The sequence below is a fragment of the Ascidiella aspersa genome, chromosome 6 (assembly GCF_963924565.1).
Source record: "Ascidiella aspersa chromosome 6, kaAscAspe10.2, whole genome shotgun sequence".
In the NCBI taxonomy this organism is placed as follows: Eukaryota; Metazoa; Chordata; class Ascidiacea; order Phlebobranchia; family Ascidiidae; genus Ascidiella; species Ascidiella aspersa.
This window is the reverse complement of record NC_139452.1, coordinates 15,377,273-15,403,946: the sequence shown is the minus strand read 5'-3', so window position 1 is coordinate 15,403,946 and position 26,674 is coordinate 15,377,273. Positions and strand designations below refer to the sequence as shown.

The following is a 26,674-nucleotide window of genomic DNA, read 5'->3' as shown; positions in this document are numbered from 1 at the left end:
AATTAAAAGTTTTGCCAATTCGCGCGATTAGTTTGATCTTGTCTGCGTATTTGCGCACAAGTTCGCCCAAGAACAGCGTATATTTTCAAGCTTAATTGTCTCAAGACTTTACATTTATGACGAAACTTTGTGACGTCATGCCTAAAATTTTTAGATGTCTTCCAGACAGGGGTCAAAGTAGAACATTTTTTACCGAAAAGATGAAAAACTTTATGAAATCTTTAGTTTAATCCGAGGAGATGGCGTGATGGCCTGGTGAAAAAAGGGAAATGAACCAGTAAAAAAATAATATTTTTTTACCGGTACGGTACGGCGTACCTTAAAAAATTTTTTGCCATAACAGTAATTCATTTACTGGTCTCTTTACCACAGATCCCAAACAAAAATCCTTCATCCGTCCTTGTATGTTTCTAAATTATGACCCGCGGTAAAAATATGAACCAAGTTTAGACCCTTTAATCAAGTACACAGTTTGCGAAGATTTATCATACAAAATCGAAACACTTAAAATCTGGTTTCTGACCAATGTTAGGACGAGGCAAAAATGCAAATCAGCAGTAGTCAGTGAATAAATTGTCATAAAATGATACAAAAACATAAAAATAACAAATCATAAAATAGATTAAAAACACACTTTAACAAAGTAACATATGCTATCGAAAGGTTTTTGATTGATTAAGCTTTTCTCTAGAAAAAAACTTGTGATATTCAAAAAAGTACAATAGTATAGACCGAGTAAGTATATATAGACGAATAATAAAATCTTGTATATATTTTAGTATGCAATATATGGTTAATATCAATAGGCTACATTTCAACTAGTACCTTTTCGGCAATTTCAGATCGGCAAAAATGGCACGATTCTTTACTGGAACAACTAGGTCTGCCACCAATAAACAACAGTCATAACAAAGAATAGTGTTATACGGCGTTACTGGCTAATGTGTATTTTTTGGTATCAAATTGTGACATTTTAGGGAAAATAACAGTTTTAGCACAGTTCTTTTCTAGGTCAATGCATCATCAGACTATCATAACTTAGGGTTTTCATCTGATGGGCGATCAAAGTACTCTACAAACTTGCCAAATTTTTGAATTAACATTCACAGTAACACAACAATAAAGCTCTTAGTAAACTTTGCATGTGTGGTTGAGAAACAGATAAACTAGTAGCAGAACACATAACACAAAAAAACACTCAATTAAGCAAATAGCCGTAACAAAAAAGCAAAATTAGAATACATAGCACAGCAAAAAATATACTGTTGCTGCCAGGTATTGTTTCAATTGTAAAATTGCTCTTCTGGCAAAATTCTATTAAAGTACAGTCAAAGTTTGGTGAACCTTGATCTAGGGTAACAGTATAGGACAGAAAAAAATTCAGCCAAGTAAAACAAAACTTACAAACACGTTTTATTCAAAAACTACTAGAAAACATAGAAATGTAATTGCACTTGTGCAGCTTCAAGTTTTCAAAATCAAATTTTATGCAATAGGAAACGGTTAAGGTAAGAAACATTAAAACATCCTAAAATAATTTAAGCTTTCAATTACGCAATTAACAGCGACTGTTTTTCTGGTATAACTTCACGTTTTCTATTGGTATCTGCGATGAAGAACCGAAAGACATTCACAAGGGCTTCCTTTGCCGTAACTTTATGATGGTGCCTGTTAGATAAAACGTTGTCAATAAAACTTAGCGAAAACTACAACAGGACTATAAGAATGAGGCCGGATTTATAATTTTAAAACGCAGTAATAACAAGACTCATATAGGACGAATACATTTTATTTCGGAGTATAAAATAGAGTAAAACCTAAACCCATCAGATAAGTCCACGTTCGCATGAATTAAACAACTTCTTACATAACCTCAAATTCCACACCAAACTTTATCAGTAACTCTACTAATAAATACAACGCTATCTAAAATTCAGAACGCATCATTGTCCACCCTTAACCCCAAACAAGGACAAACAGTGGGGTCAAGACATCGATGCCAGAATGGCGGCGCCAAATTGCCCCATACGGTGTCATTATGGTTTTGCTGTTGTCTGAGATCTTATTCTGGCGAGTTTAGGTTTGCTTCGTCGTACAATAATTACTGCGTATTTCGTTTTATTATATCGGTGGTCTTAATACTATTGTATTGTTTATAAAGATTAATTACGGCTCTATTTCTCGATTGTTAAAAAATCTTTTTTTACTTTTAATTATTAACAAAGAGTTTATTTTCTTTTGAAAAACATACACACCGTTTATAGTACTCGGTCTGCCCTTTGGCAATGTTGATGAGCTGTGATCCCACAAGCGTGGACTCCCAAAGGAATGACAGTGTACAAAGCAAAGTCAGATCGAACACCCATGCGTGATTATGGTACAGGCACATCACAATTGATTCACTGCAATTAGTGGAGCCGACAAACAGCAATGATTCCACCACGAACATCACCTGGACAACGAAGAGAAAGTCTTCCATGTGTGAACCGAAAAATATATCATTGGAAAACTCCGCGGTCATAAACTACTCCGGCAAACAATACTGACGTTTGGTTAAATCCGCTGCCAAAAAATAATTTGACACCCAATCCTAACGTACTGTTAAAATTAAAGTATACTTTTACTTAACAATTGGTAAAGTAGACTACTCTAGAACAGGGGTCACCACACGTTTTCATAAAGGGGAAGATGATAACTATTAGGACTAGCGATCGCGGGCCAAATACCTGTAATTATTGACTATCGAGGGCCGCATATAAAGTTTTGATATGACTTCTTTTGACTAAACTAAATTTTTACAAAACATATGAAACTTTACTAAAAAAATATCAAAATATACGGTAAGCTATATAAAATTGCCGTTTAAAATTTCATCAAAATTTGTCTGAGTAAATGAGGTATGAAAAATATTATTTTGGAATCATAACTGAACAGCAACCATGCAATAATAAATTTACAATATCTGCAATGTTGGGTACGAATAACAACAGAAATAAATTTAATCCTTAAAATAGTTGATGGAAACCAAAAAACTACCTGCAAAATCATCACAATGAGTAGAAAGACAACAAAGCTTTTGTGGTTCAGTTTTGCTATGCAGTTGTTCAAGAAAAGACAGTGGTGATCCAAACCCTCAGTCAAATGCTCACAAATTCTGCAATACTTAGTTTTAGAAGGCTTGATTATCTGTAAAAAAATAAGTTGTAAAATTTCACTTCTGTTCCATTTGGCTGCAAAAAGTTTCGTATAGCTAAAACATGAAAAATCACTTAGTTGACATCCTTCAAAGAAAGTCCTCTGAAAACAAGAAGCTCAGAGTTTTCACACAAAGCTCATATGCTTTTACTATTACTTCAAATGCAGAATGATCTGCATTCTCCAGGCACTTACTTTAGATTAATCGAAACATCACACAGACAAAGGGGTGCAAAAAAGTAAACGGTAAAAGTATACAAAAGTTGTTTGATATTTGTGAAGTAATTAAAAAAATCAACAAAGTAATCAAGAAAATCTAAATTTTTTTGCTCATTACAGTTTTTAAATGTCCCAATTATAAATAGTAACGCGAGTTGCCACACTGTAAAGTGTGTAAATTCAGTATTCTGTCATATTTAGATTACTGTAACTGAATATAAGAAACTGTAAAACTAGATTAATAAAACCGAGACGAATCGATTAGCTTTATTGGTGTAAAATAATGTGGGTCAATTTAAATAACTCATGTCAGTAGGGATATGTCCAGTAATATCGTATTGAAGCAAATTTTGGCCTAATAAACTGAAAAAAAATTACCTTTAAAAGTTTCAATTTCATCTATTTTGCTTCCTTGGGCATATTAATCAAAATAATATGGTGTCAGAACGAGTCACATCCCAACACTTTTGGTCCAAAATATTGGGTATAGTGTTGAAATCAAATGTCAAGTGACATCCCGGCATTTCAGTCATAACTAAATATGACTTCAGCCATAGAACCAAAATTAAAACTTACTGATCACTAACTGCTCTAATAATTTGAACCCCAACCCCTTAGTGCTTATTTCGATGTATTTAAGACTTATAGGGCTATGCCTTATTTAGTTGATTTCAGTTTTTATTATGTCTTGGGTATTACATGGTAGTTGGCTTAATACTATGGTATTACAAATTATTCTGCTTTAGATATTGTTACTTCTAGGTTATTGTGTGCCCCCAGTTTTTATACACCTGCCCTAAAACATTTATAAAATAACAGTTGATTGTAAGCTGTGAATACATCTGCGATTCAAAAACAATTCAAAAAACCTATGTTGGTAAGTGGTATAACTAAATAGGTTTTACTGTAATTTATAGAACCTTGTGAGACCAATGTACATTACCCAAGGCTTGGTTACAAAAGCAAAACAAAAGCTATTTGTAAAGCATGCCATTAAACAAAAAAACACAACGCGTTGATATGCAGCTGATGATTTAATACCTCTGTGTAAGGGCAAAAATCAGACTCTTTACAATTTTCAAGAACGATGTCCATGATACCCATCTGTCTTCCGTCAATGGTTGTTTGACCCTTCTTAACAACTCCAGGGTTTTCAAAGACCAGTTTTCTCAAGTTGTAGACACACAGTGAACATAAAACGGTTATCAGTAATGCTGACCAGGGACATGGCCATAGTCGTGAAGATAAAATATCTTATGTAAGGAAAACATTGCACTAATCCAACAAAATTTGGTTTGTCAAATTGCTATTTGTAATATAAATGTTTGACTTAAGGTCAAATGAATTTAAAGAAAAACTGCATGTAAATGTTAGTTTGCGCTGCTTTTAACCTGACAACATACATAGTTATGACACAAAAGGATATCTGGCAAGAGTACGAAATAAGCACCAATTATACAGTGAAAAATTCCACCTGAAAATCCTCCCAAAAATATGGGGTTTGGCCATCTGCATGGGTGTGGAATTCTATGTCCTTGTCTGAAAAATTGTTGACAGTTTAATAAATTGTATATATATAAAAAAGAAACAAAAAACAACTTACCTGCTTACATAAATAACAAGAAGGACAAACATGACAATTGCAAACAATCCTGAGTGGCTATTGAGAAAAGTACAAAGTGCAAAAACAACTGCTGCCCATGTAAAAGGTAGAAACAAGAGAAAGAACCACGTAACTGCAATATAAACATAAAGCCTAATTTTATAGTAAAAAGCTGCAATAATTTGTTGTCTTACATTTATCAATTTATAAACACCAAATTACCATGCGGTTGTGAAACAAATAAAAATCACAAGTTTAAAAGCAAACTAATTGTAAAGAAATGCTTAAATGCAGTGGAAAGGATTTGTTCAAACACAACATACTAAAGACATCTTACGAGTTGGGCCTTTTGGATATGACGTTGGTTCTAGTTTGGAATAATATTCCAGCTGTTCAGTCAATCGTTTGTGCCTAACCAACAAAAAAATTGAATCAGTAAAGATAAATAAGCAAATAAACATAAGTGCCAAACATGGTGACATCGTTTTTTTGTTGGTTTTGTCAAGGTTTAACTCACCGTCTGAAGTTGCAATGTTTTTAATGTATTTAGGCCAGAGTATTAAGCTAACACGGAACCAAAATCAAACGCAAAACGCCGTTTTTTGTTTCTTGTTTGGTCGACCGTAAACGTAGGATATTTTTTCTCTTGCGCCTTTTGTTATTCTTTCGGGTTGGCTAATCAGCAAGTGTGTTCGACAATTAACAACAATAACTCAAGGGTCTCCGTTTTTTCTCGCTCAAAACATCGAGTTAGGTGGTGCTGATGTCTAAGACGTGCTTGTATTTTAGCTGACTTGGTGCACAGCACAGCTCGGCGCAGATGTTGCGTTAATCGCATAACACCCGGGAAAAACAGTCTTCGTTTAGTATTGTAGGTGGTGATAAATGTGCTTGTAGTTTAGTGTTGTCCTGTACATGTCTAGAGACAGACTACCAAAATCAATCACATATATTTCGCAATCTTGTTTTCGTTTTTCTTTATTATTTCCGTCACTATTTTATGACGTCATTAACGTCACACGGAAAAACGGGGAATTCCCTAAGTTGAAAATTTGGGACCCCTCATTTTTGGATTTCTGGATACGCCCCTACATGGGAAGCACCAGATTTAAAAGTGTTCACTTTGGGTAATAATGAATATTAAAAAAATATACCATTTGGAACATAAAAACCTAACCAACGATAACAATTCAAAATCAGAGTTACTCTCTAATTAATATTATTCTTAGTTTAAAAAAATTAATAGTGTTTGAAAGCATAAAAAGTGTACATCCCTACCTGTCAGTCAGTTCCCTTTTCGCCAGATCTAATGCTGTGTCTCCTGTATTGTCCTTTATGTGGCACAATTTACAAGAAGCAATCGTTATCAACTTCCAGCAAAGTTCTGCATCACCAAGTTGTGCAGCAATATGTAACACTGTCATACCTTTGTTGTTGCGGATACATACATCACATCTCTATTGAGGAAAATCAAACCATTTGGGAGGGGAAAACATAAAGACCGTCAGAAAAAATAAACTCATTTTCCCTTTATAAAAACCTTATTTAGTAAATCAGCGACATGAAAAATAGCATAAACAACAATAGGAGTATAAATAAAACAAAAATGATGTATGATTATACCCATAGGCACGGAACTTTAAAAAGTCCAGGGCGTGTTTTGTACCAGTCTGTAATGCTTATTAAACAAAAAAAAAACAGCAAGAAATCCAGGGTGTCTAAAACATTCTGCTGCACACCTTTGTTTGGCATATATTATGATTATATGTAATGCTATACATAAACCATAAAAGAAAAGGCTTTCACAAACCGATTTTCTTAGAAGATATTGTGTCATCATTTGGTTTCGCGATTGGCAACTTATGTGTAATGGAGTTTCACCCAGGTGATTTTGTGTATTATAACTGAGGTTGGTATGTTGTCTCAAGTATTCTAAAGCAATTCTGGAAAACAAGCACTGTTAAATTGATAAAGAATAAAATATCATTTTAGCTTGTTCATTTTTTAAAAACAAAGTAAAGATATTTGAAAAAGAAGTAATATACAATTAAAATTGTCACTGTTAAAACTCAATATTGTCCTGCATTATAAACTAATGCAGTATTCAACATTATGAAATATGCCTTACATGCTGCCCCCTTGTGTGGCATAGTGCATACAGCCCGACCCTTGCTTATCTACCATATTGACTTCGCTGCCAGAAGAAATAAGAAGATGAATTATTCTTACATCACCTCTTCGACAAGCATAATGGAGTGGCGTTTCCTCTTAACAATAAATAACAATGTCCGTAAGTATTTAAACTTTTCTAAATGCTCTGGTTTTGACCAGGATTGCACATGGTCAACATAATAAATACCAACCAGAGTATTTACATAAAAGGGTTAAAGTATTTCTGCCTTGAATAACCACAACTTGCAATGTGAACTCACATGAGTTCCAACAACAACCTTCATTGTATATTCCTTAATATGCAATTTTTTGATCCCTTTTAAAAAAAACTGTAGGTTTTTAACACGTTTTATCAATTGTTTTAGTTTAGTGTAATTGAAAAGTCTTTTCCACATTGTAATACACTACTTTAAAATCACATATATTCTGTTGAGTTAGTTTAAGATTAAAACCAGTGATTGGTCCGAATGGCTCCGACTCCGACCCACAGTCTGAATTTCACCCATTTACTGAACTAAAATAAAGTGGATATTAAGCAATACATTTACAGGGGTATCATATAATTCATCAACCCACAACACTGTGGTTGGGAAATATTCCTCCATATGCTAATATCTTTTTACAATTTACAGTTTGCTGCCTTATCAGTTTCAAAATGTGATAATGTGCATTTTGGACTCGGGACTCAGGTATTTTGACGTAGTCTTACTCGAGTCCAGAGTCTGATAGGAGACACAAAATAATACATATTTTAAAAAAACTTACCAAAATCAGATCTGGCATTGATGTCTGCTTTGTATTCAAGAAATAACTTGGTTATCTCTGGAAGTCCCCGAAGACAGGATTGATGCAATGGAGTCATGCCATTAAAACCCTGCAAAAATGTTAACAATGCATGATATGTCAATATACTTTGTTTGTAAATTTACAATTGACGGCTGCACTTGAAACCAGTATTCACAGGACAGCCGTCAATTGTATACATAAAATATATTGTTGGCTATTAAAATTTGGATATTTATCTGCCAAAAGCATGTTTCTCTTTGGTTTTGTATGTATATACATCAATAGGGAAGTTTGTATGCAGTCAGTCAGGGAGTCACTATCGACGTACATGACTTCGTTGTTTGTAAGTGGTGCCCAATAGCACAACACCTCATAAAGCAACCATGCAAAAAAAAATTAAAAATAGTTAGTGCAATTATCTGCATGACTGTAAAAATCAAAATAAGTTCACCTTGTCAAAAATAAAATTGATGTTGTAAAGTTAAGACTTCTATGCTTAATGTCTTCTTGCAGTATGTTAAACCATGCAAAATTTAGGTAGAGTTTGTAATTTTATTACAGCGGTTTTAACAATAAAGCAATTTATATTTTCAAGCGCATAGGCACCGAACGTGGGTGTGCAGAGCGTTTTTTGACGCCCTGGATTTTTGGCAGAGCGTCAAATGCCTAGAATTTGACCAAGTCAAACTTGAAATTAGTGTGCAATTTCCACTAATTATATTGAAGATACGCCATACCGGTTGTACAGTTTAGGTTCACCAAAATAATGTGCGAAACTTACAGCGTGGGACAGTTTCCGTTAGCAGATATATGTAAGACTAAATGCTAAACTCGCAAAATACGACCCGCCAATGTGTTAAAGCCTGCAACCTCTTTCATATTATTTTAAAGGTATTTTAACAATGTAACAGCATTTTTTGCGCTTTGCGCGAATCTTATTCATGCACCTGCGCCATGCATACTTGCCAACTTCGAATATCTTAATGAATTTAACAGCTTCTTCTTATTTTAATTAAACCCATTTTCAAATTCTTAGGGAAAATTTAATATTGGCCCCAGAAAACATTTTAGGTTTAGCTTAGACACGCGTCTATAGAAAAAGGTTGCCGAACTCTGATGTCGGTTGTCAAAGCCTTAGCCCTATAGGCTGATAAGAGTTCTGTCGGAGTAAAACCTCTTCTGGTAAAGTGGGCATCAACCTATCAACTGAGCCTGAAATCGACAGAACTGTCAACCTGTTTTTTTTAATTTTTTATACCCTATTTTACACACTGCTTCATCTGACGTAACATTTCTAAATGTTAAAAGACGCTGTGAAGCTCAAACGCTTAAAAGAAAACATTAATCTTAAGCATAAGCTTCCAATCGCAACCAACATAAAAAAATTTGTCTATCAAAACTTTAAAGATAACGCAACAATGAGGTCTATGTGTGTGAGTTTCAGGTATGTTACGACTCTGTTAGCAAGTATAACTTAACGCTTTACCATTCAGTATTGTGAATAAATAATCGTGTATCAAGGAAGTATTATATTGTTCACTGACAGAGATCATTATGTTGCCCTTAATCATTTTAGAGCACGCATTTGCTATTTGTTACGTCACACAACTCATTGTTTAAATGACAAAACACGGAAGCGCTAAATCGGTTTTAAGTATTGGTACGTTTTGTTGGTGATTACTGACGCATTTTGCACTGATTAAAAACACGCCCTGAAATTTTGAAAGTTTGGCGCCTATGTTCAAGCGGGTTATAAGTTTTTCCTACTTGGGCGCAGTTTCTGCCTGACCATAAAAATCAGAATAAAGTTATTTCATTTGTAAAAATAAATTTAAATGTTAAAAAGTTAAGACTTTTATGTTCAGTTTGTTGAAAACAGGTTGAAATTCTATATATATATATACTGTAATCAGTAATTTTACAGGTTAGATTGTTAGTCTTGCTTTTTCTACAGAAAAAACAAACAAATAACACGGTAGGGTATCCAAAATCTATTATAAAAGTACTGAAATAAGTAGTGGAGAATAAATATACTGGATCCACCCAAATGCTAACTTGTACCCTAAAAAAACTTTCGTCGGGATTTTCAGGATTCCCTTTCACTTTTCGAGTTGGCGTGTTTTAAAACGCAAAATCTATAGGCGTAAGAGATTATTATGTCAATATTATCTGAATTTTGCCCCTTTCCTCTCTGCAAAAACAACATGGGGCTTTGTGCAGTGACGTCTGTTTATGATTGTGATACGATTGCATCAAAAGTTCAAACACCCAATCATATACTTGCCATTTTCAGCCTCTTTACTGTGCATGGCGCATTTTTTTGCATATAAAACAACTCAGGCAATGACTGATATAACAGTCGTCCTAAACCCATTGGAATAAGACCTAAATAGTCAAAATCAAAAGTACAGCTAACCACTAAGCATAGTACTAACTCCCCTAATAATTTCACCACTAACACTTTTTCTAACCCCACCCATTACCCACCAATAAGCCCAAACAGGACCAAAAATCCGGTGCCAATACAGCGACGCCCTGACCGCACTGGTCAGACTAGGTCACTAGGGCGTCCAAACGTAATTACGAAAACGGCTGATGCCAGACTGATGGCCCCTGATCATCCCATACCCTCTGCCCACAGGTTTGGGCGTTATTTGGGCCATTTAGGCCTTCTTCCGATGAATTCAGGCCTTATTCCGGCAGATTTAGGGATTATTTAAATAATTTTTATCTTATGTTGTACTGGATATGAGTCCGCATTTGACTGTATTACGTCATTGGTTTTAATACTATGGTTTTATAGACTTTTCTGTTTAGGTATTGTTGCCTTTTAGGTCTTATTGTGTGTTACTTCTATATTTGTCCACCAACAAAAAGACAAAGCTATACAAATTGCAGAGACAAATAATTGCAGAGACAAATAACTGCATAACACAGACTTTAAACTAGGGTTCCTCTTTTTCCTGGATTTTTTCAATCCCGGGAAACGGGATTAAAAAATAAAACTTCCCGACAATCCCGACGAAAAAAATATACCTAAAATTACCTCATTATAACATTTGAAATTATTTTATATTAGCTCCAAACATTTAATTAAGCTCATTTATGTTCTGTATCGTTGCTTCTGCAATCTTACAAGACCTTCTCGTATTAAAGTCAGGTCCCTTATTTGTTTTTATTTAAAAAAAAGGTGCATATGCAGGGTGCATTTTTATTGGTAAATATTTGATTAAGTTTTTCAGCTGGCAAGCGCAAATTAAGCAACTTAGGCAACGACGTTAACATGGTTGGTACGTTTTTTTCTTTATATTAGTCAAAAACGACAATTTCTTTTAAAGTTTTACTATGTTGCCGAATACCCAGGATTATAAAAAAAAATTTCCCAGGATTCGGGATTGGTAATTCGCAGGAAATCCCGGGAATTTCCCGTCGAAACATTCTCGAGAGGAACACTACTTTAAACATAGTATGGAAACCCTTTTCTATAGTATTTTTGTTAAACCTTTCACCTTACCGCGGCTTTCACTTTGAAGGGATCTTTTTTTAAAATTTCTTGACATGCCTCATATGAATTTTGGTTAATAGCTTGGGTAATATCATCTTGAATAACACATTGGTTCATGGGTTGTATCGGATAACTAGGTTGCTTCGGATAAGACATTTTGTAAACTTGATATAGGCAAATGGTCCTTTGCTGTTAGCTTTACACCACTAATTTTTACGAGTTTTTACACCAACTACCAAATATCGCTACACTGTAAAAATATAAGCCAACCGTAACATTTTCGTTTAATGTCTGTTAATAACTTATGCACCAATTCAAAAAAGAAAATAAGTAGGCTGTAGTACCATTGTCATTTCGGCGAAAAAAAATTTTTTTTGTTTTTTTTTTAAACACGTTTACCACAATTTTCTTTCGCATATCTTACATTAGCGACAAAAAAAGGCAAAATAAACAACTTTCCGAACCGAGGAATTTTCTTAAATTTTAACACAACAGAGCAGACACATGTCTTAACTCAAATCCACTTTCATTTTTATTTAGCGCTTTAGATATTTTCGACGAAATATTTTTTTGTAGAACTAGGCGAAGCGTATATTGGCGAGAAAGTAACGCAAAACAATAATGGTATAGGTACATTAAACAAATCCAACAGTGACTTTTCATTGACACTCTGCGCAACGACATATATTGTTTCTATGTCGTTGCCCTGTCAGTGTCACCAAATCTGTCACAGGACTCTGTCACAGCAACGCCTATCTATAACACGCTTGGACACAAAGGCTTTTAAACGATCACTAGTCCTTGCAAGGTCATGCATGGCTGCATTATCTAAAACCAGCTGATTTTTTGCGCGCGTAATGAAATAAGGTTGGGTGCGAAGTGAAAGGCAAAACAACCACATTCGATTGTTGCAGCATTCGATATGCTTGTGGACCCCTGGAGTACAACAGCAAACAGGGCCTAACAATTAGAGATCGACCGATATCATTTTTTGGGACCGTTACTGATTCCCGATTTGTTACAATTTTGTCAACCGATACCCGATACCTATTTTTTATATATATCTGCGAAATGTTCAAAACTTGAACTAATTGAAAATAAAATGTAAATAACGTTTTGGTTTATATACCTTTAATAATTATTGAACTACCGGTACTCTTTTACATTTTAAATTGGCGTGATTGTAAAACCCAAAATGGGTAATTTGTTTGTTGTACGGTACAGGAAAAATTAGATCGCATTTTTTACTAAAATATCGGCCAAAGTATCGGCCTACATTTACCAATACAGATATATCGGTAGAAGCCAAATATTGGCTTATATTATCCGTAAACCGATATATCAGTCTATCTCTACTAAAAATATTGTTTTGATTGCAGTGGAGGATTTATTGCATGTCAGTAGTGTATTTACTTGATCAAATCTGGATGATGTCGATTGTGTAGGCCTATCTGATCTTTCTATTTAATTTCAACTGCTCACTCCAAAAGGTTTTGTGGAAGTCATCCATCTGACCTGCTTTTTCAACTGTAGTATAAACAATGTTTAAATTATTTTACTCTAACATTTCGCTTGCCATGCATCTAAAATAACCTTCTTTTAAGCAGTTATCCAGGTCGTTTGCCTCGCTTGGTTCTAAACAAACAAGCTTAGTTTTTTCTGCAAGCAGAGTTTTAACTGAGCATTGCAGTTCATTTATCCTGCAATTAATTTAATAAGTTAATCCGAAATGGAAATAATAAGGTGGTCACAATATGCGGCTTCACATTTGTCCAATATTCTGTGGTAGTACCAATACAAGTTTCTAATGAACTTATAAAGTTTAGCAGTTGAAAAAAGGTGTTGTTTGCAACATTAAACTCAGAAACCACAACAGATGATGAGGACCAACCAAAATATTGCACATCCAACTCCAATTCTTTATTCACAAATATTGCATAGCCTACTTATCCCGATCGAACAGGTCTGACTGATAAGCCAAATGTACATAATCATCAGATTGACGTTTTATGTTCCATGGCTGACAAAGTCGACCTTTGATTTAACTAGTAAACTGTGAGAGAGTGGCATGTTTCGCTTGTTGAGTGAAAATACGAGGAGTTGGAGCCTTTCGCGGAACTTTTGGTGTAGTTAACTTTGGCATGTTGAGACTGGGCAGTGCAACAACTCTCAAACAAAGCTGATTAGCAGCTGTTGCAACATATGGTAAAAATTATTTGAGTACTGTTATTGTGTCACAAGATGGTAATACAAACATACTTACATGAAGTAGTAAGATCACTCTCTTTAAAGTGTATACCACAAATTTTCACTAAATCACGTTTAAATAAGTCATGAATAGAGGGATCAGCAATCAGCACGCAAGCCCAAAATAATACATTCCAGGTTATCAGCCCACTGCCATTTTTCCCCGAAACAAAATTTCTTCGCAGGAATCTTGTATAGTGGGGTTGGGCGTTTGCTTGGGCAACCAGGAAAGCAGTAAATTTTTGACATGTTTTTAGAAAACTATTAGTCAACAAACTGACAAATTTACAACGTTCTGCAATATAATGTCATGACATATTATGGAAATCTATCTATGGTATGACCGTCAGTTATAAAATTGGGCGCTAGTCTAGAATCCCACCACAATTATTAAATCAACCTACAATATTTTGATAAGGGTGCGAGTTAGCGTTTGGGTGTTGCTGGGTCAAATTTATTATTTAATAATAATAGTACTTGACCCACCTTAACCCAAATAATGTGCGTTGTGGTACGATTCTAGACCAGCGCCTAAAATTGTCAACAGCAGAATTTATCACTAAAATATTTTAAAATTCCGCCTCGTATCAGACTGTCAGTGACTAAAAAACATACCCTGTTATAATACAAATGATTATTTTATCATTATTAATAAACAGTTCTGAAGATGTGAAAACAACTCATTTACATTTTGCCACCTAAGTCTTGGTCTTAGCGACTAAAATTTAAAAACACCTAAATTTTGCCCTCTAAACCGTACTTGCTTATCCCTTTTCCCGCCATTCACCGACGATACTAGGTAATGCGACCAAGTGTGAAACTGCAAGGGCTATTTGTCACGTGACATATCTAAACGTATGGGAGACAATCGCCGTGTCCAAGCGTGTTATAGATAGGCGTTGGTCATAGTATAGTCACAGGACTCTGTCACCGATTCAGTTACGCCATGTCACAGATTCGGTGAGACCCTGTCACTGACTTGGTGACACCCTGTCAACGATTTGGTGACACCCTGCCACCGATTTCGTGACACCATGTCACCGATTCCGTGACACCCTGTCACCGACTAGGTGCCACCCTGTCACTGATTCGTGAACATTCTGTCAACGATGCCTTGGATTCTTTGTCACCGATATACCTCAAAGGTTGTGGTTGAGGCGCAACCCACCATAGTTGGCGTCCTAGAATATTTTAATACAGATTTAGATACAATGTAAATGTTAGATTTTTTTAGATTATAATAAAAAAAAATTATTGTATAATCTGAACCAGGGCTGCGGAGTCGGTTAAAAATAACGAGTCCGACTCCGGCCAAAAAAAAACGAGTCCGACTCCGGTCCAATGTGCGATTTCGTCGAGTCCCGAGTCCCGAGTCCCGCCCTTACTATACATTCCGCCAATTTACGTAACGAAAATAACGTGGATAATCAAAAATCCACTTTTAAGGGTGTCGTATAATTCATTCACTAATAATACATGGTGGAAAATATTCCACCATATGCTATTTCACCTTTACAATTTCCAGTTGGCGGCCATCAGCTTTAAAATTTGGTACTGCGCATGCCAGACTCGGAACAATGGTAGTTTTACGTGGTCTTACTCGAGTCCCGATTCCGACTCCAGCAAAACAAACCGACTCCTCGTGTCCTGAGTCCGACTCCGCAGCCCTGATCTGAACTAGTGACAGATTCGCTATCCAGGATAAATATTTCATTAATTTCAAAAGTTTAAAATTTTTACGAATTGAAAAAAAAAATAATGGGGCATAAAATCAAATTTTCAGTAGCTGGTCATGTTCAGTAAAATGTTTTATAAACAGAAAATCTTAGAGCTTTAAACAAAACCCTTTCCACCTCTTTATACAGCTTTAAACTTTAAATGTTAATTTTGTTGTCCAAATGTATGGAATATTTTCAAAATTCGTTTTTAGATTGATTTTTAGATTTCTCTATAAAAAATCTATAGACGTTTCTAGATTAAATTTATTGTAATTCTAAATGTTCAGCAAAAGAAAAAAATGACTATACAACACACATTATTGCTTGATGTCGAAGTTTAGCAGTTATGAATTTTTAATCAGCTATTAAAAGCATTGCCGAACTGATTTGACTACAGCACAAGCGATCAGTGGCGTAGCCATCCGAAAATTTTGGGGGGGCCAAAAAATTTGGACTTTTTTGTTTAGCTTTTGTCATTGTGTTAACTGCCGTGACGAACACAAAAACAATGCTAGCAAAACGCTTAGAGCATCAACTGACTGAGTGTTAAACGCAATACTCAAAACCATATAAAGAGCAAAAACTGTCTAAAAGTTGTAAAACTACCTTAATGTATAGTAAACGCAATATTAACTACATTGTTTGTGACGTAACGGTGCATGACAATTAAATGTGTTGAATGCCTGTGATGGACTGATGTGGTACTGCTCATAAATGCTAAAAACAAATTGTTAAGAGTAAAATTTTTATAAATTTTTGGGGGGCCATGGCCCCTCAGCCCCCCCTCTGGCTACGCCTATGCAAGCGATGCCTCTTTATGAAGGGAATATGCCTTGTGGTTTATATGGTGAAAAATTCAGCTAGAATAAAATATTCATAAAAATGAATATTAATTTTTTTAAATAATTTTCGCTGAAAGTATGATGGCTTGATTATATTGATAAACCCAATGCAAAGACTGTATAAAATTTCAGCTTATTAGCAGCAAAACTTTCGGAGATATTGCCCTTTAAAAAATTTTGGCGCATCAAGTTTGCCAGGTGCGGTATACCATAGGACTAGGAGCAGGGCGAGCAGTCAGGGGAGGCAGGTGCAGAGGCGTAGCTAGGGGGGTGCGGGGGGGTACATGTGTCCCCGGGCGCCAAGGTGGAGGGGCGCCAAAATGAGGTTTACAAATTGTTCACAACAAGGGCAAAAAACGATTACAAGCAAGATCGCACCAGCGGCTGTGGCAGACGTCATCTGATACGCAACCCACAACTAGACTGATGTTGTTACCACCCATCACAGCAGCCAAGATACTGATTCTGCGTGCAGCTGGTTTCGTCTAGGTGTTCTTAACCTTTAATAAACCGCGCCCCCCCTTTGGTAATTGTCCTGCGCTTCGCCCCCCCCCCCCCTACGAAAAGCAATTCGGTATTTTGGAATTACATATTGGTTAGACAACATAAAAAAAAGTAAAGTGTATCGTTGGTTGCACGTAGCGCGAAAAAGTTCTGTTACTTTTGGTTAAAACTATAATTTACATAGGACCGTTTTTTTTCTTGTTAGAAGTTTCAATCGTTAAGTTGGGAAAAAAAACGGAGTTTGTACAGGCGTAATAGTGGTGCCCAACCCAATTGCACAACTATACCGTATAATTGTTCCGACTAAACATAGCCCTAATCGGTCGTAAATGTAGCAGTTCTAGTCCAGCAACTGAAAACAATTAAAAATTAGTAGCGAAGCTCGCAAATCGCAAATCCACGAACTATGTCTTCAGTTACCTACACGTGTAATTTTAATGTAAAGTATAGGACATCATAAAAAACAGAATAAACACCAAACTAAACCATTCAAATCACCATAAAAGCCAAGACTCATTTCGTGATGGTTTGAGCCAAGCTGTTGTAAAACAGGCCAAAACAAAACACTCGATCTGGGGATTGAGCTGGACAAAAGAATAAGCTGACGTAAAAAATGCCTGGAAAACTGGCAAAGGATGCACGACTTTCATCAGAAGAAGAAATTGAGCGCGTTATGAAGAATGTATTTGATCGGCTTCAATATGAGATGTCAACACGTTTTTTCACGAGTAAAAGACCTGAACAATAAATTTGGATATTTGCTGGACGTTAAAGACTCTTCTATCTGACACAGATGAGGATGCAACGCGTGGAAATTGTGCAGATTTTGCGAATTTCTACGACACGAACTTTAATGGCGACGATCTTTTTATTGAAATTGGTGATTGGCGAATGCTGCTTAGTAACCGAACTGAAGCTCTCCTTTAGAGTTTGTTGGTTTATTGTGTTTTGATGATGACGTATTTCCCAATATGCGATCTTCACTACAAATTCTGTTAACAATAGCAGTTTCAATTGCAAGTTGTGACCAGTCGTTCAGCAAATTGAAACTTATTTTTGACGTATCTGCAACGCCGTGCATCAATGGGACAGGATCGTCTGAAAGATTTGGCTATTCTTAGAGTTGAAAGAGAAACATGGGAAACAACAGATTTCGATGACGTGATTGACCAGTTGCGACAGTGAAATCAAGAAAAATGATCTATAGTTGATAATTATTCATGTTTGACAGTGACTAAGTGAGTCATACGTGTATAGTTTGTATAACCAAAACGCGCCTTAACTGTTTTCCGTATAAAGTACGGTATATTATGTTAATTCCATAAACAATGTGATTAAACATGGAGGAGGGGGCGCCAAATTTCTAGTTTGCCCCGGGGCGCAAAATACCCTCGCTACGCCTCTGGGCAGGTGAGGCACTGCCTCACCTACCAACATCTGGCAAAGCAGAAGATATATCAAGCAAAAGCTATATCAGTTAATCTCTACCGCAAATATTACGTTTCTATACCTAAAGCGTGCTTTAGTTTTTTCTTCTAATTCTGCTGCGTTATTAATATCAAGCATTCACGCGGTAAAAATCAAATGAGCGAAGTAAGGCATGCGTTCATGCGGTAAAAATCGAACACGCGAAGTGAGGCAGTGCCAAGCCGTGCCTCTGTTCAGATCACAAAAGTGCCTTACACTGCATTATGCGTGCCTTTTTCTTTAGTAAATTCTCTCGCAAAACATGATGAACGTTTTAGCTATGATTTGAGGCATGCCTGAATTGTGACTTCCACAGTTAACCTTTTTTGTCCAGCTTACATGCCTGCATATTGCGTGTACCGGTACATTGACGTCTTGTAGTGTAAAGCTCTAAAGTTAAAGTCATAAATAAAGGCAGAACTGTTGCAAATTTAACAGTTTTGCATCAGACAACTGGACAAAAAAATAACACGCAACTTTCAAAAAGATTGGTAAAAACGGAGTGGATGTGTGGCTCATAGGCGTAGCCACGGGGCCATGGCCACCCAAAAATTTATAAATATTATATTCTTAATAATAATTTGTTTTGTAGCTTTTATGAGCAGTAGCATACCACAATAGTCGATCACCGGCATGCCACACCTTTAATTGTCATGTGTAACGTCATAAACGATGTACTTATTATTACGTTTGCTATATTAATGTAGTTTTACTACTTTTTAGTCATTTTTTGCGCTAAAACTCAGCCAGTTGCTGCTCGAAACGGTTTGTTAGCATATTTATTTGTGTTAGATACGCAGTTCATACAATGGCAAAAGCTAAACAAAAAAGGTTAAACTTTTTTATTAGAACGATACCGTTTTTGTGATTGTTAAAGAAAAACTTGAATCGACAAAATTTTTGCCTCACCATCTATAGGAACCTCACCGCACGTCACTGCATATAGGAGTATACAATTTGTATAAAATGCAATTTTCCAAAAATGTCACGGTCTCGGCGTGCTAAAAAGGTTGCCTGTGGTGTGCAGAAAATAAATTTGAATGGCTTCCAATAACCTTTGTCCTTTTTTTCTGTATTGTCACCGAACACCGAATGTGTTTATAATTTTTTCGGCGTTTTTCAGAAAAAAAAATTCCACTAGAGGTCAATCACCGCTGATAATTATCATTTTATCAGGAGGGTGTTAATGTTTAGAAAATGTAAAAATATCTGAATCCCACCGGTTAGACAAAAACGCTTTAAAGCAGTCTGATCGCGACTAATAAGATGGAACGCTATTTCTTTAGTTGTCGCGTCTCCACCGAACAGACTTGACGCAAATCTTACGCACAACCCGGCACAGGTGGGGATCCAGCGTTAAATCCAAAGCATCAATAGTTCTAAAATAAATCAGATTTGTTGACCTTCCTTTTTATAATCTTTTTTATGCGTTGGCTCTTAGGTTTGATATCCAAAGAGTGTCCAAATATCTGCTTGTCTGTTGGTTCATATGTTCGACAACTGCTTGTTGAACAAATAGTGCCCTACTTTCACAAGCCCAAATAGGAGATTCTCTCAAAATGAACATGATTCTTGGGTGAACATGATTTTCGAACATGATTTCTTGAATCATGTGTGCACCTTTTGTAGTCAAGGTGCACATTGCCATAAAATACCTGCAGATGTGATCCACAGCATTAAGAGCACATCCATGCCATTTAGGTGTACTGTACAATTCACCTGCACGAACTTGGCGCGCTGGAATAGGTTTGGGGCAATATCTTCTACATCATTTGCACATCAAGTGCAAAAAATTGAAATATTAGGCCGGCATACATGTGTCTAAGTCTGTTTAGGGCTGTATGCCACTCGGAGGCCAGAAGTTTTGACACACCTGGTTCAAACGACATGTAATGGTCTTGAAGGCAGCAGCCCCTGGAATAGGGGACTTTTGAGTAGTGGGCCACTGACTGTTAGTTTGACACACCTGGAATAGGGGGCTTAATTGCCTATTTATGTAAACAACCAATATTAGAAGAATGCTGTGTTTTTATATTTCATTTTTTTGGTACATTTCCACATGCTAGCTGTTTCCTTTAAAACGCCAAGACCAACAGTACCATATATCTCAGATAGGCATATATATATATATAAATATATATATATTTTTTTAATAACAATAACATTCTTAATGTATTTAGAAAAAGATATAGTGACATACTAGCTTTTATTTGTTATTATATCATAAATAGTTTTCTTTAAAATTAAAATTTTATTTGTATACTGATGATGTCTGAAAGTGATTTGGAAGATGTAAAAGATGTTAAATTTTCAACTGAATTTATCGTTAAGTTGTTTCAAAAAAATTTTAAAGATTCTAGTACAAAATTGTCAAGTAAAGATTCATCTGCAGTAATGTGTGCTGAACTTGTACGCATTTTCATAGAAGAAGCTGCATTAAGAGCAGCAAAACAAACTTTAAATGAAGATGGTGCTGTTTGTGAAGTTGAACATATTGAAAAGATTTTGCCACAATTGTTGTTAGATTTTTGAAGCCACTCAACAAAAAATTGTATAAAACTAAAAACATACATTTTTATCTGTTATTTAATACCCTTTTGAGGCAGCATTCATCAAGTTAAGCTTGTGAATATATCAACCAAAGTATTTATTATTTCCTAAAAAATTCATAGAAGATTTCAGTATATTTATATGTCTCTGTGATGTTTCAAAATAAAATTAAAGTTTTACAAAATGGATATTGCCATGCTGAAAGTAAGAACTCTTTTGTGGCGGATTGCACTGTTACATTAATAGAAAGTGAAATTGGACCAATACTGGTGGATACAAGTGGACCGTGGAATCGTTCAGTACTCATTGATTTAATTAAAGATGCTGGTCATAATATTGAAGATATTGACATAATTATTTGTACACATGGTCATTCAGATCATGTAGGAAATTTAAATTTATTCCCCGAAGCCAAGTTTATTGTTGGGTATGACATATTTCGAAAAAACAAGTTTGAAAGTTTTGACTTCAACACTGATACTGCATTATACAAACTTTGTGATACAATTGATGTCATACCCACCCCAGGACACATGCACAGTGATGTCTCTGTTGTTGTAAGAGACACTGATTTGGGTACTGTTGTTATTGCTGGAGATCTGTTTGAAAATGGCAATGATCATGAAACAGAAGATTGGAAATCATTGAGTGAAAATGTAGAAATGCAAACGAAAAACAGGCAAAAAGTATTGTCCATTGCTGATTACATTGTACCTGGTCACGGTGAAATGTTCAAAGCAACACCAATATAAACCATCATTTCTACTGTTGGCCATCCTTCTATTTTGCAAATTTAAGTCTCAGGAGTTTATGGTACATCACACAAAATGGCGGATAACCGCCATCATAGATTGAAGGGGGTGCAAGGTTGGGATGTCACATGTTACCCCTCCCGCCAATTACGGATGCTGATTGACAGCCACTCGCCCAACTGGCAACATAACTGGCGAGTGCCTGTAAACAAAATGTTTGTTGTTTTCGTGCTTTCTGGTGGTCTTAACGTGTTTATCTGTGGTATATTATAATTTACCCTCAATGGGTAACAGATAACAATGCACGCTTGCGCATTTGCAAGAACGAATTAAACAACGAGTATTATGGTAAGGTGAACAATCGAGGCGGAATTAGAAAACAAATATTTGTAGGCGGCATGCCGCGTGCCGCGATTTTTGGCGAGTGTGATTTCATCCTGGATGCTAATACTGACAATTCGGAGTGACTAGTGTATATTTTAACGTAGAATAAACCCTGGGATGGCTGCAAAGCGTGGATATATGAGAAGTGAATGTATTGTTTTGGCAAACCGGCTGCGAGAGCCATTAATCCTACAGATTTATCGCTGAACAGAAGCCACGTGCAATGTAAAGAAGCCCAAACACCAAAGGCCTACAGTTCGTTTTCTTAATAAAGTTTAAGGTTGAAGAGTTACTCACAATACAAAAGTTATATTACAATGACGTTTATGAACATTTTACGTTTTCTGGATTACTTTTGCTTAATGTGCACTTTTTAGAAAGAGGCTATGGTCGCATAAAAGTGGAGAAAAGCGCTTTCGGAAAAGGCTATAATTTTATTGATTTTCATTGTGATTTTTAAGCTTTTTGTTGCCGCGACGCAAAGTTTTATTTATTGGGTCTGAATCGACCTAAGTGGTGATCTAATAGTGAGGCTAATTAGCGAACTTCAAAACCATTTAGAAATAAAACTAAGAAATCTTGTTATTTTGCTGACGACGCAAACATAAAACAATATCACGAAACAAGTCTAACGCTAAAAACTTAAGGTGACCCGTTTAACTCCTTCTTAAATGTGAAATTATTAGCGCTATTAGTGCTAAAAAAATGCGCACAAATAAATATTTCGCATATGCCTTATATATTTCCTAGTATGAGATCTGTTACTGATGTCGACATTGTAAAGACGTTATAGATTCGCGCAAATGGCACTTGATTACTGGATTATTTTGTTGCTGAGAATTTGAGACCACCCGGCGCTATGACAACATAAAAAACTTGTAACAAAATACTTTTGTGTGGCGCATTAAATATTATAGTTCAAGTTGGCGAAAATTGTGATGGGGTCTTCATATTGGTAAATTGTGTATGCTTTAAAGTTTAAACGACAAAAATCATTCGCAATATATGTTCCGACTAAATATCTTGAAATGACTGAAAGAGATTACAAGTAATATACGCATAGGCCTTATAGGTAGTTGTTATAGCAGGGGTCGTCAACCTTTTTTTAGTGGCAGGCCCAAACCAAACTCAGAAAGGTCACTGCGGGCCGCACAAAATGTGGATCCAGGAATTGTGTTATTAAAATGTAAGAACAGCTGTAAATCAGGCGGGCTTCGGGTTTTTTTGCACTTCAAAGCGTGTTTAATTACATTTAACGAGACAGTAAAGTGTTGGCGCAAAGCTCGAAAAAAAAGCGTTTGTTTGGTTTAAAATCCGAGTCCACACGTCGTCATCCATACAACTAATGAAAAGTGTAATATGAATACTTTTGAGAAAACGCGATAGCAATAATAGTCAATCTAGTTCAGTGCTTGTTAACCTTTTTATGTCAGGGCGCGATTTTTTGCTATACCGGTATTTCTTTTAAATTTTTTGCAAGTTTTTTTTACGTTGCCGAAAATGAAAAAATGTTAAAAATATATGTCCAATATTTGTGAATACGTTTTCCGTTTGTCCGTGACTCACTTGGCAACCTTCCACGGCGCAACGGTAAAGAAGCGCTGGTCTAGTTCAAAAGACAGCATCATAACGTAAACAAACCGGACTTAGTAAGATCAACTTTTGGTTCAAAGCCACTAAATTTGGTAAAAGTTAAAAAATAACTCCACATGCCTGTGTCGAAAACGTGGTGCTATACAAACCTTTTTCAGTACAGTAATTTTTAAACAAATTACTTCACAAATACGGTGTGCATAACCTCGCTGAATATTGTAGCCCTGCATTGTACTTTAAGCAAGCATTATACGATGGAATGTTTTTTGGAACTTAACACCCTTTAAGGAAGTTGTGAAACCTCCTGGCATTACACATTAGTTGCTCGCCGAACAGCATTTGACAGACTCTTGATGATTCTAAGAAGGTTATCGGCAGGTAATTGGCCGCCCGAAGAAAGGCTTACCCCCATGAGAAGGGCTACCAATTTTGATGCCTGCATTTTAAAACTCTTATTTATCACCACACTCTTTTATTTATTTATCAATTTTATTGATTTTAAATCACACAAAATAATAGTAGGCTAAATATCGTGAGTTATTGAAACACAGAAACTAAATTGGTAAAATACAACACAAACGACAATTTAGTTCATGTAATAAAACTGGACGCAACTTAGGGCACGCACAATTTTCTCTCAACTTCACGGTACTGCTCGCAAAGGAATGTTACAGGCTTCTCCTTTCTTATATGGCTTATCGTTGGTAATATGTCCCCCTGGGTGAAGAGTCCTTAAAACAAATTTGACAATGCTTTTTAAATTGTTATGTTTCAACGAGCAGGAACAGATGTACGCCTATGGTACAACGTTATACCCTGCCTTTTCATCATTCCACATAAAACTGTCGAATTTTACTAACCGTGTATTTCCTCCGGGACCATAGTGACAGACGGTGAGAAATCCTTGTCTTCCTTTGCCCAGCAGGTTGCTACAAGTTACACACAACAAGTACGCTAAACAGTTAAACATTTTCAGCAATAGATTTATTTTACATTTTTCAAAGGTGTCACATCGTATATGTGTTGATTGCGTTTGAAACTAACTAAATCAATATAGACCACTTAGTTTTAAAAGATGGTTCTTAATAGTTAAATGATTCAAGCTTTTTTTCGAGTTTTGCTTGGCAATCCAAAGTTCCAACTAAGTTATTACGCGTTTATCGCACAAAAATGATTTATGGAAACTTGTTGGAAATTCACACACGTTTGTAGCACTTTAAATAACATTTATTGCAGTAAATTGTTTACGTGTTTGATGAAGTCCACTTTATCATTTATGTCATAAAAATATTAGTCCAATTGACGTCGAAAGAGGCAATTTAAATATTGCGTGTTTTACCTACTTGCAAAGAGAGACTCCACATCCAATTTTGTATATTTTTGCCCAAACCAGTTGAGTGTAGTGACCGCACTTCCTTCCGGCTTCGCAAGTGGTTGTATCATAGTCGTAATATTTGTGCTATATAAAACGTACCGGTAATGCTGCAACATAGGCAACTTGCAACTAGACTCCCATTCGCCAAACCCAAATACCCGTTAAAAAACACTATTACCCTACGTTTTTTGTACACCTATACTTACCAATACTACCCATGCAGTAAATTTTAACCGAACAGAAATATTTGTATCACGCCACAATTAACAGACTTCGGTTGTATTTATTCCTGTTCATTTTCTTACTTTTTTATTATTTGCTTTTTCTGTTGATTTAACAATTTAAACCTTAGCTTATAATCAGCTGACAGTCATGAGACCGTTATTTATCGTTTGAAGAAACCAGGGAGTCGAACCGTTTGACTTTCCCGGTTCAGGTTCGGTTCGGGTTCAAGGATTTTTTTGGAATACGGTTCAGTTCCGGTTTCGGTTCGGAGTAATTTAAAAGTTCCGGTTCAGCTCCGGTTCAACCATCGTTATTTCAAAACCGGTTCATAAAGTTCCGATTCAGATACAATATAATTTGCGTTAAATCTCAAAATGTGGGTCGATAAATGTAGAGAATAATCTTTGAATTGTAAGTCATTTAATCTAAGTTACGTGACTTATTCAAAAAACAGCAACTCAATATTGAAATATCTAAAAAATAACAAATAAACGATTTTTTTTATTCAGTACCGGTATTCATATTTTTTTCATAAAATTTCGAACATGGCGTAACTTGACTCTGTAAAATAGAAGTTGTGACGTCATGCAGGAGCAAACCGCTATTATTTACAGGTTCGGGTTCGGTTAAGGTTCAGGTACTTTCAAATTATTCGGTTCAGTTCCGGTTTGACTCCTTAAAATCTCATAAAAACCGGTTCAGGTTCGGTTACGGTTCAGAAAAAATTGACCTAAAACCGGTTCATAAAGTTCCGGTTCGGTTCCGGTTCGACTCCCTGGAAGAAACCAAGTAGCCTAGTGCTTATTCATCTGTAGCCTACCGTTGCGTTTTTTTTCTATTGTTTCATTTTTCTGTTAATTGGAATTTTATTAGTTTTATCTCGACTCCATCTAACACTGGTGCCGACATAAGTTATTGCCGAAACTTAAAATAACAGAAAAATATGGCTTGCTTCGGTTGAAGCATTCTGAGTCTCAGTGTTCCTTCTAAGGCAGAAGTTCTTAAACTGGGGTCCATGGACTCTTTATTGGTACGTGAACTAGTTTAAGGGGGTCCATGAAGCCCTTATTGAAATATTAGTGTATATTTGAAAAGTTATTATTTTTTTAAAGAAAAGTGGTAAATTAAAAATAAAACGTTTTTACACTGAAAACTGAATGAATATTTAGACTCCATTGCACTTTCACATGTTTGGACCGGAAACAGCAGAATTGTAAAGTTGATTTGTATTGTGACCTCAATTTTTGACCACGTCCACATCTCTAAAATTCCATGCGTACACTGGTCCAAGCGCAGCAAAAATACTATTTAGGGGTATGTGGTAAAAATAAGTAGCCTACCCCACTGTTACTGCGCAATTCCGCAGCCACGCCAGATACTTTGCGCAGTGCAATTTGCCTTTTGCACATTACTTAAATTAAACCCAAAATGTCTTTACATTTTTCGCCCAGTTTTGATCATTTAGCATTGCCAATTTTTCATTGATGTTTGTAGCTAATATCAAGTAAACACAACAACATCTCATTGTCAATTGTGA

General features: G+C 35.8%; 2 protein-coding genes across 2 annotated transcripts; one reads left to right on the top strand and one right to left on the bottom strand.

The window, feature by feature from the left end:
- Positions 1–434: 434 nt before the first annotated feature.
- LOC146140411 (uncharacterized) lies at positions 435–11,776 on the bottom strand. The gene is made up of 12 exons (XM_083391524.1): positions 11,490–11,776; positions 7,955–8,063; positions 7,146–7,284; positions 6,828–6,960; positions 6,296–6,474; positions 5,355–5,428; positions 5,018–5,150; positions 4,841–4,953; positions 4,456–4,652; positions 3,037–3,186; positions 2,256–2,452; positions 435–1,668 (listed from the first exon to the last, which is right to left on the bottom strand). The coding sequence occupies exons 1-12, from the start codon at positions 11,634–11,636 to the stop codon at positions 1,551–1,553; spliced, it is 1,689 nt and encodes a 562-aa protein (XP_083247650.1). The 5' UTR covers positions 11,637–11,776; the 3' UTR covers positions 435–1,550.
- A 9,011-nt stretch (positions 11,777–20,787) lies between these two features.
- On the top strand, positions 20,788–22,906 carry LOC146140410 (metallo-beta-lactamase domain-containing protein 1-like). The gene has a single exon (XM_083391818.1). The coding sequence runs from the start codon at positions 20,961–20,963 to the stop codon at positions 21,558–21,560; it is 600 nt and encodes a 199-aa protein (XP_083247944.1). The 5' UTR covers positions 20,788–20,960; the 3' UTR covers positions 21,561–22,906.
- Positions 22,907–26,674: the final 3,768 nt, after the last annotated feature.

Bases quoted from the DNA above. Each gene is read 5' to 3' on its own strand.
- LOC146140410 (XM_083391818.1), top strand. From the start codon at position 20,961: ATGTTTCAAAATAAAATTAAAGTTTTACAAAATGGATATTGCCATGCT.
- LOC146140411 (XM_083391524.1), bottom strand. From the start codon at position 11,636: ATGTCTTATCCGAAGCAACCTAGTTATCCGATACAACCCATGAACCAA. The intron at 8,064-11,489 runs GTAAGGTGAAAG...ACATTTTTGCAG, and splicing joins CCTTCAAAGTGAAAGCCGCG to GGTTTTAATGGCATGACTCC. The intron at 5,429-6,295 runs GTAGGGATGTAC...TTTGTTGGTTAG, and splicing joins AAAAGGGAACTGACTGACAG to GCACAAACGATTGACTGAAC.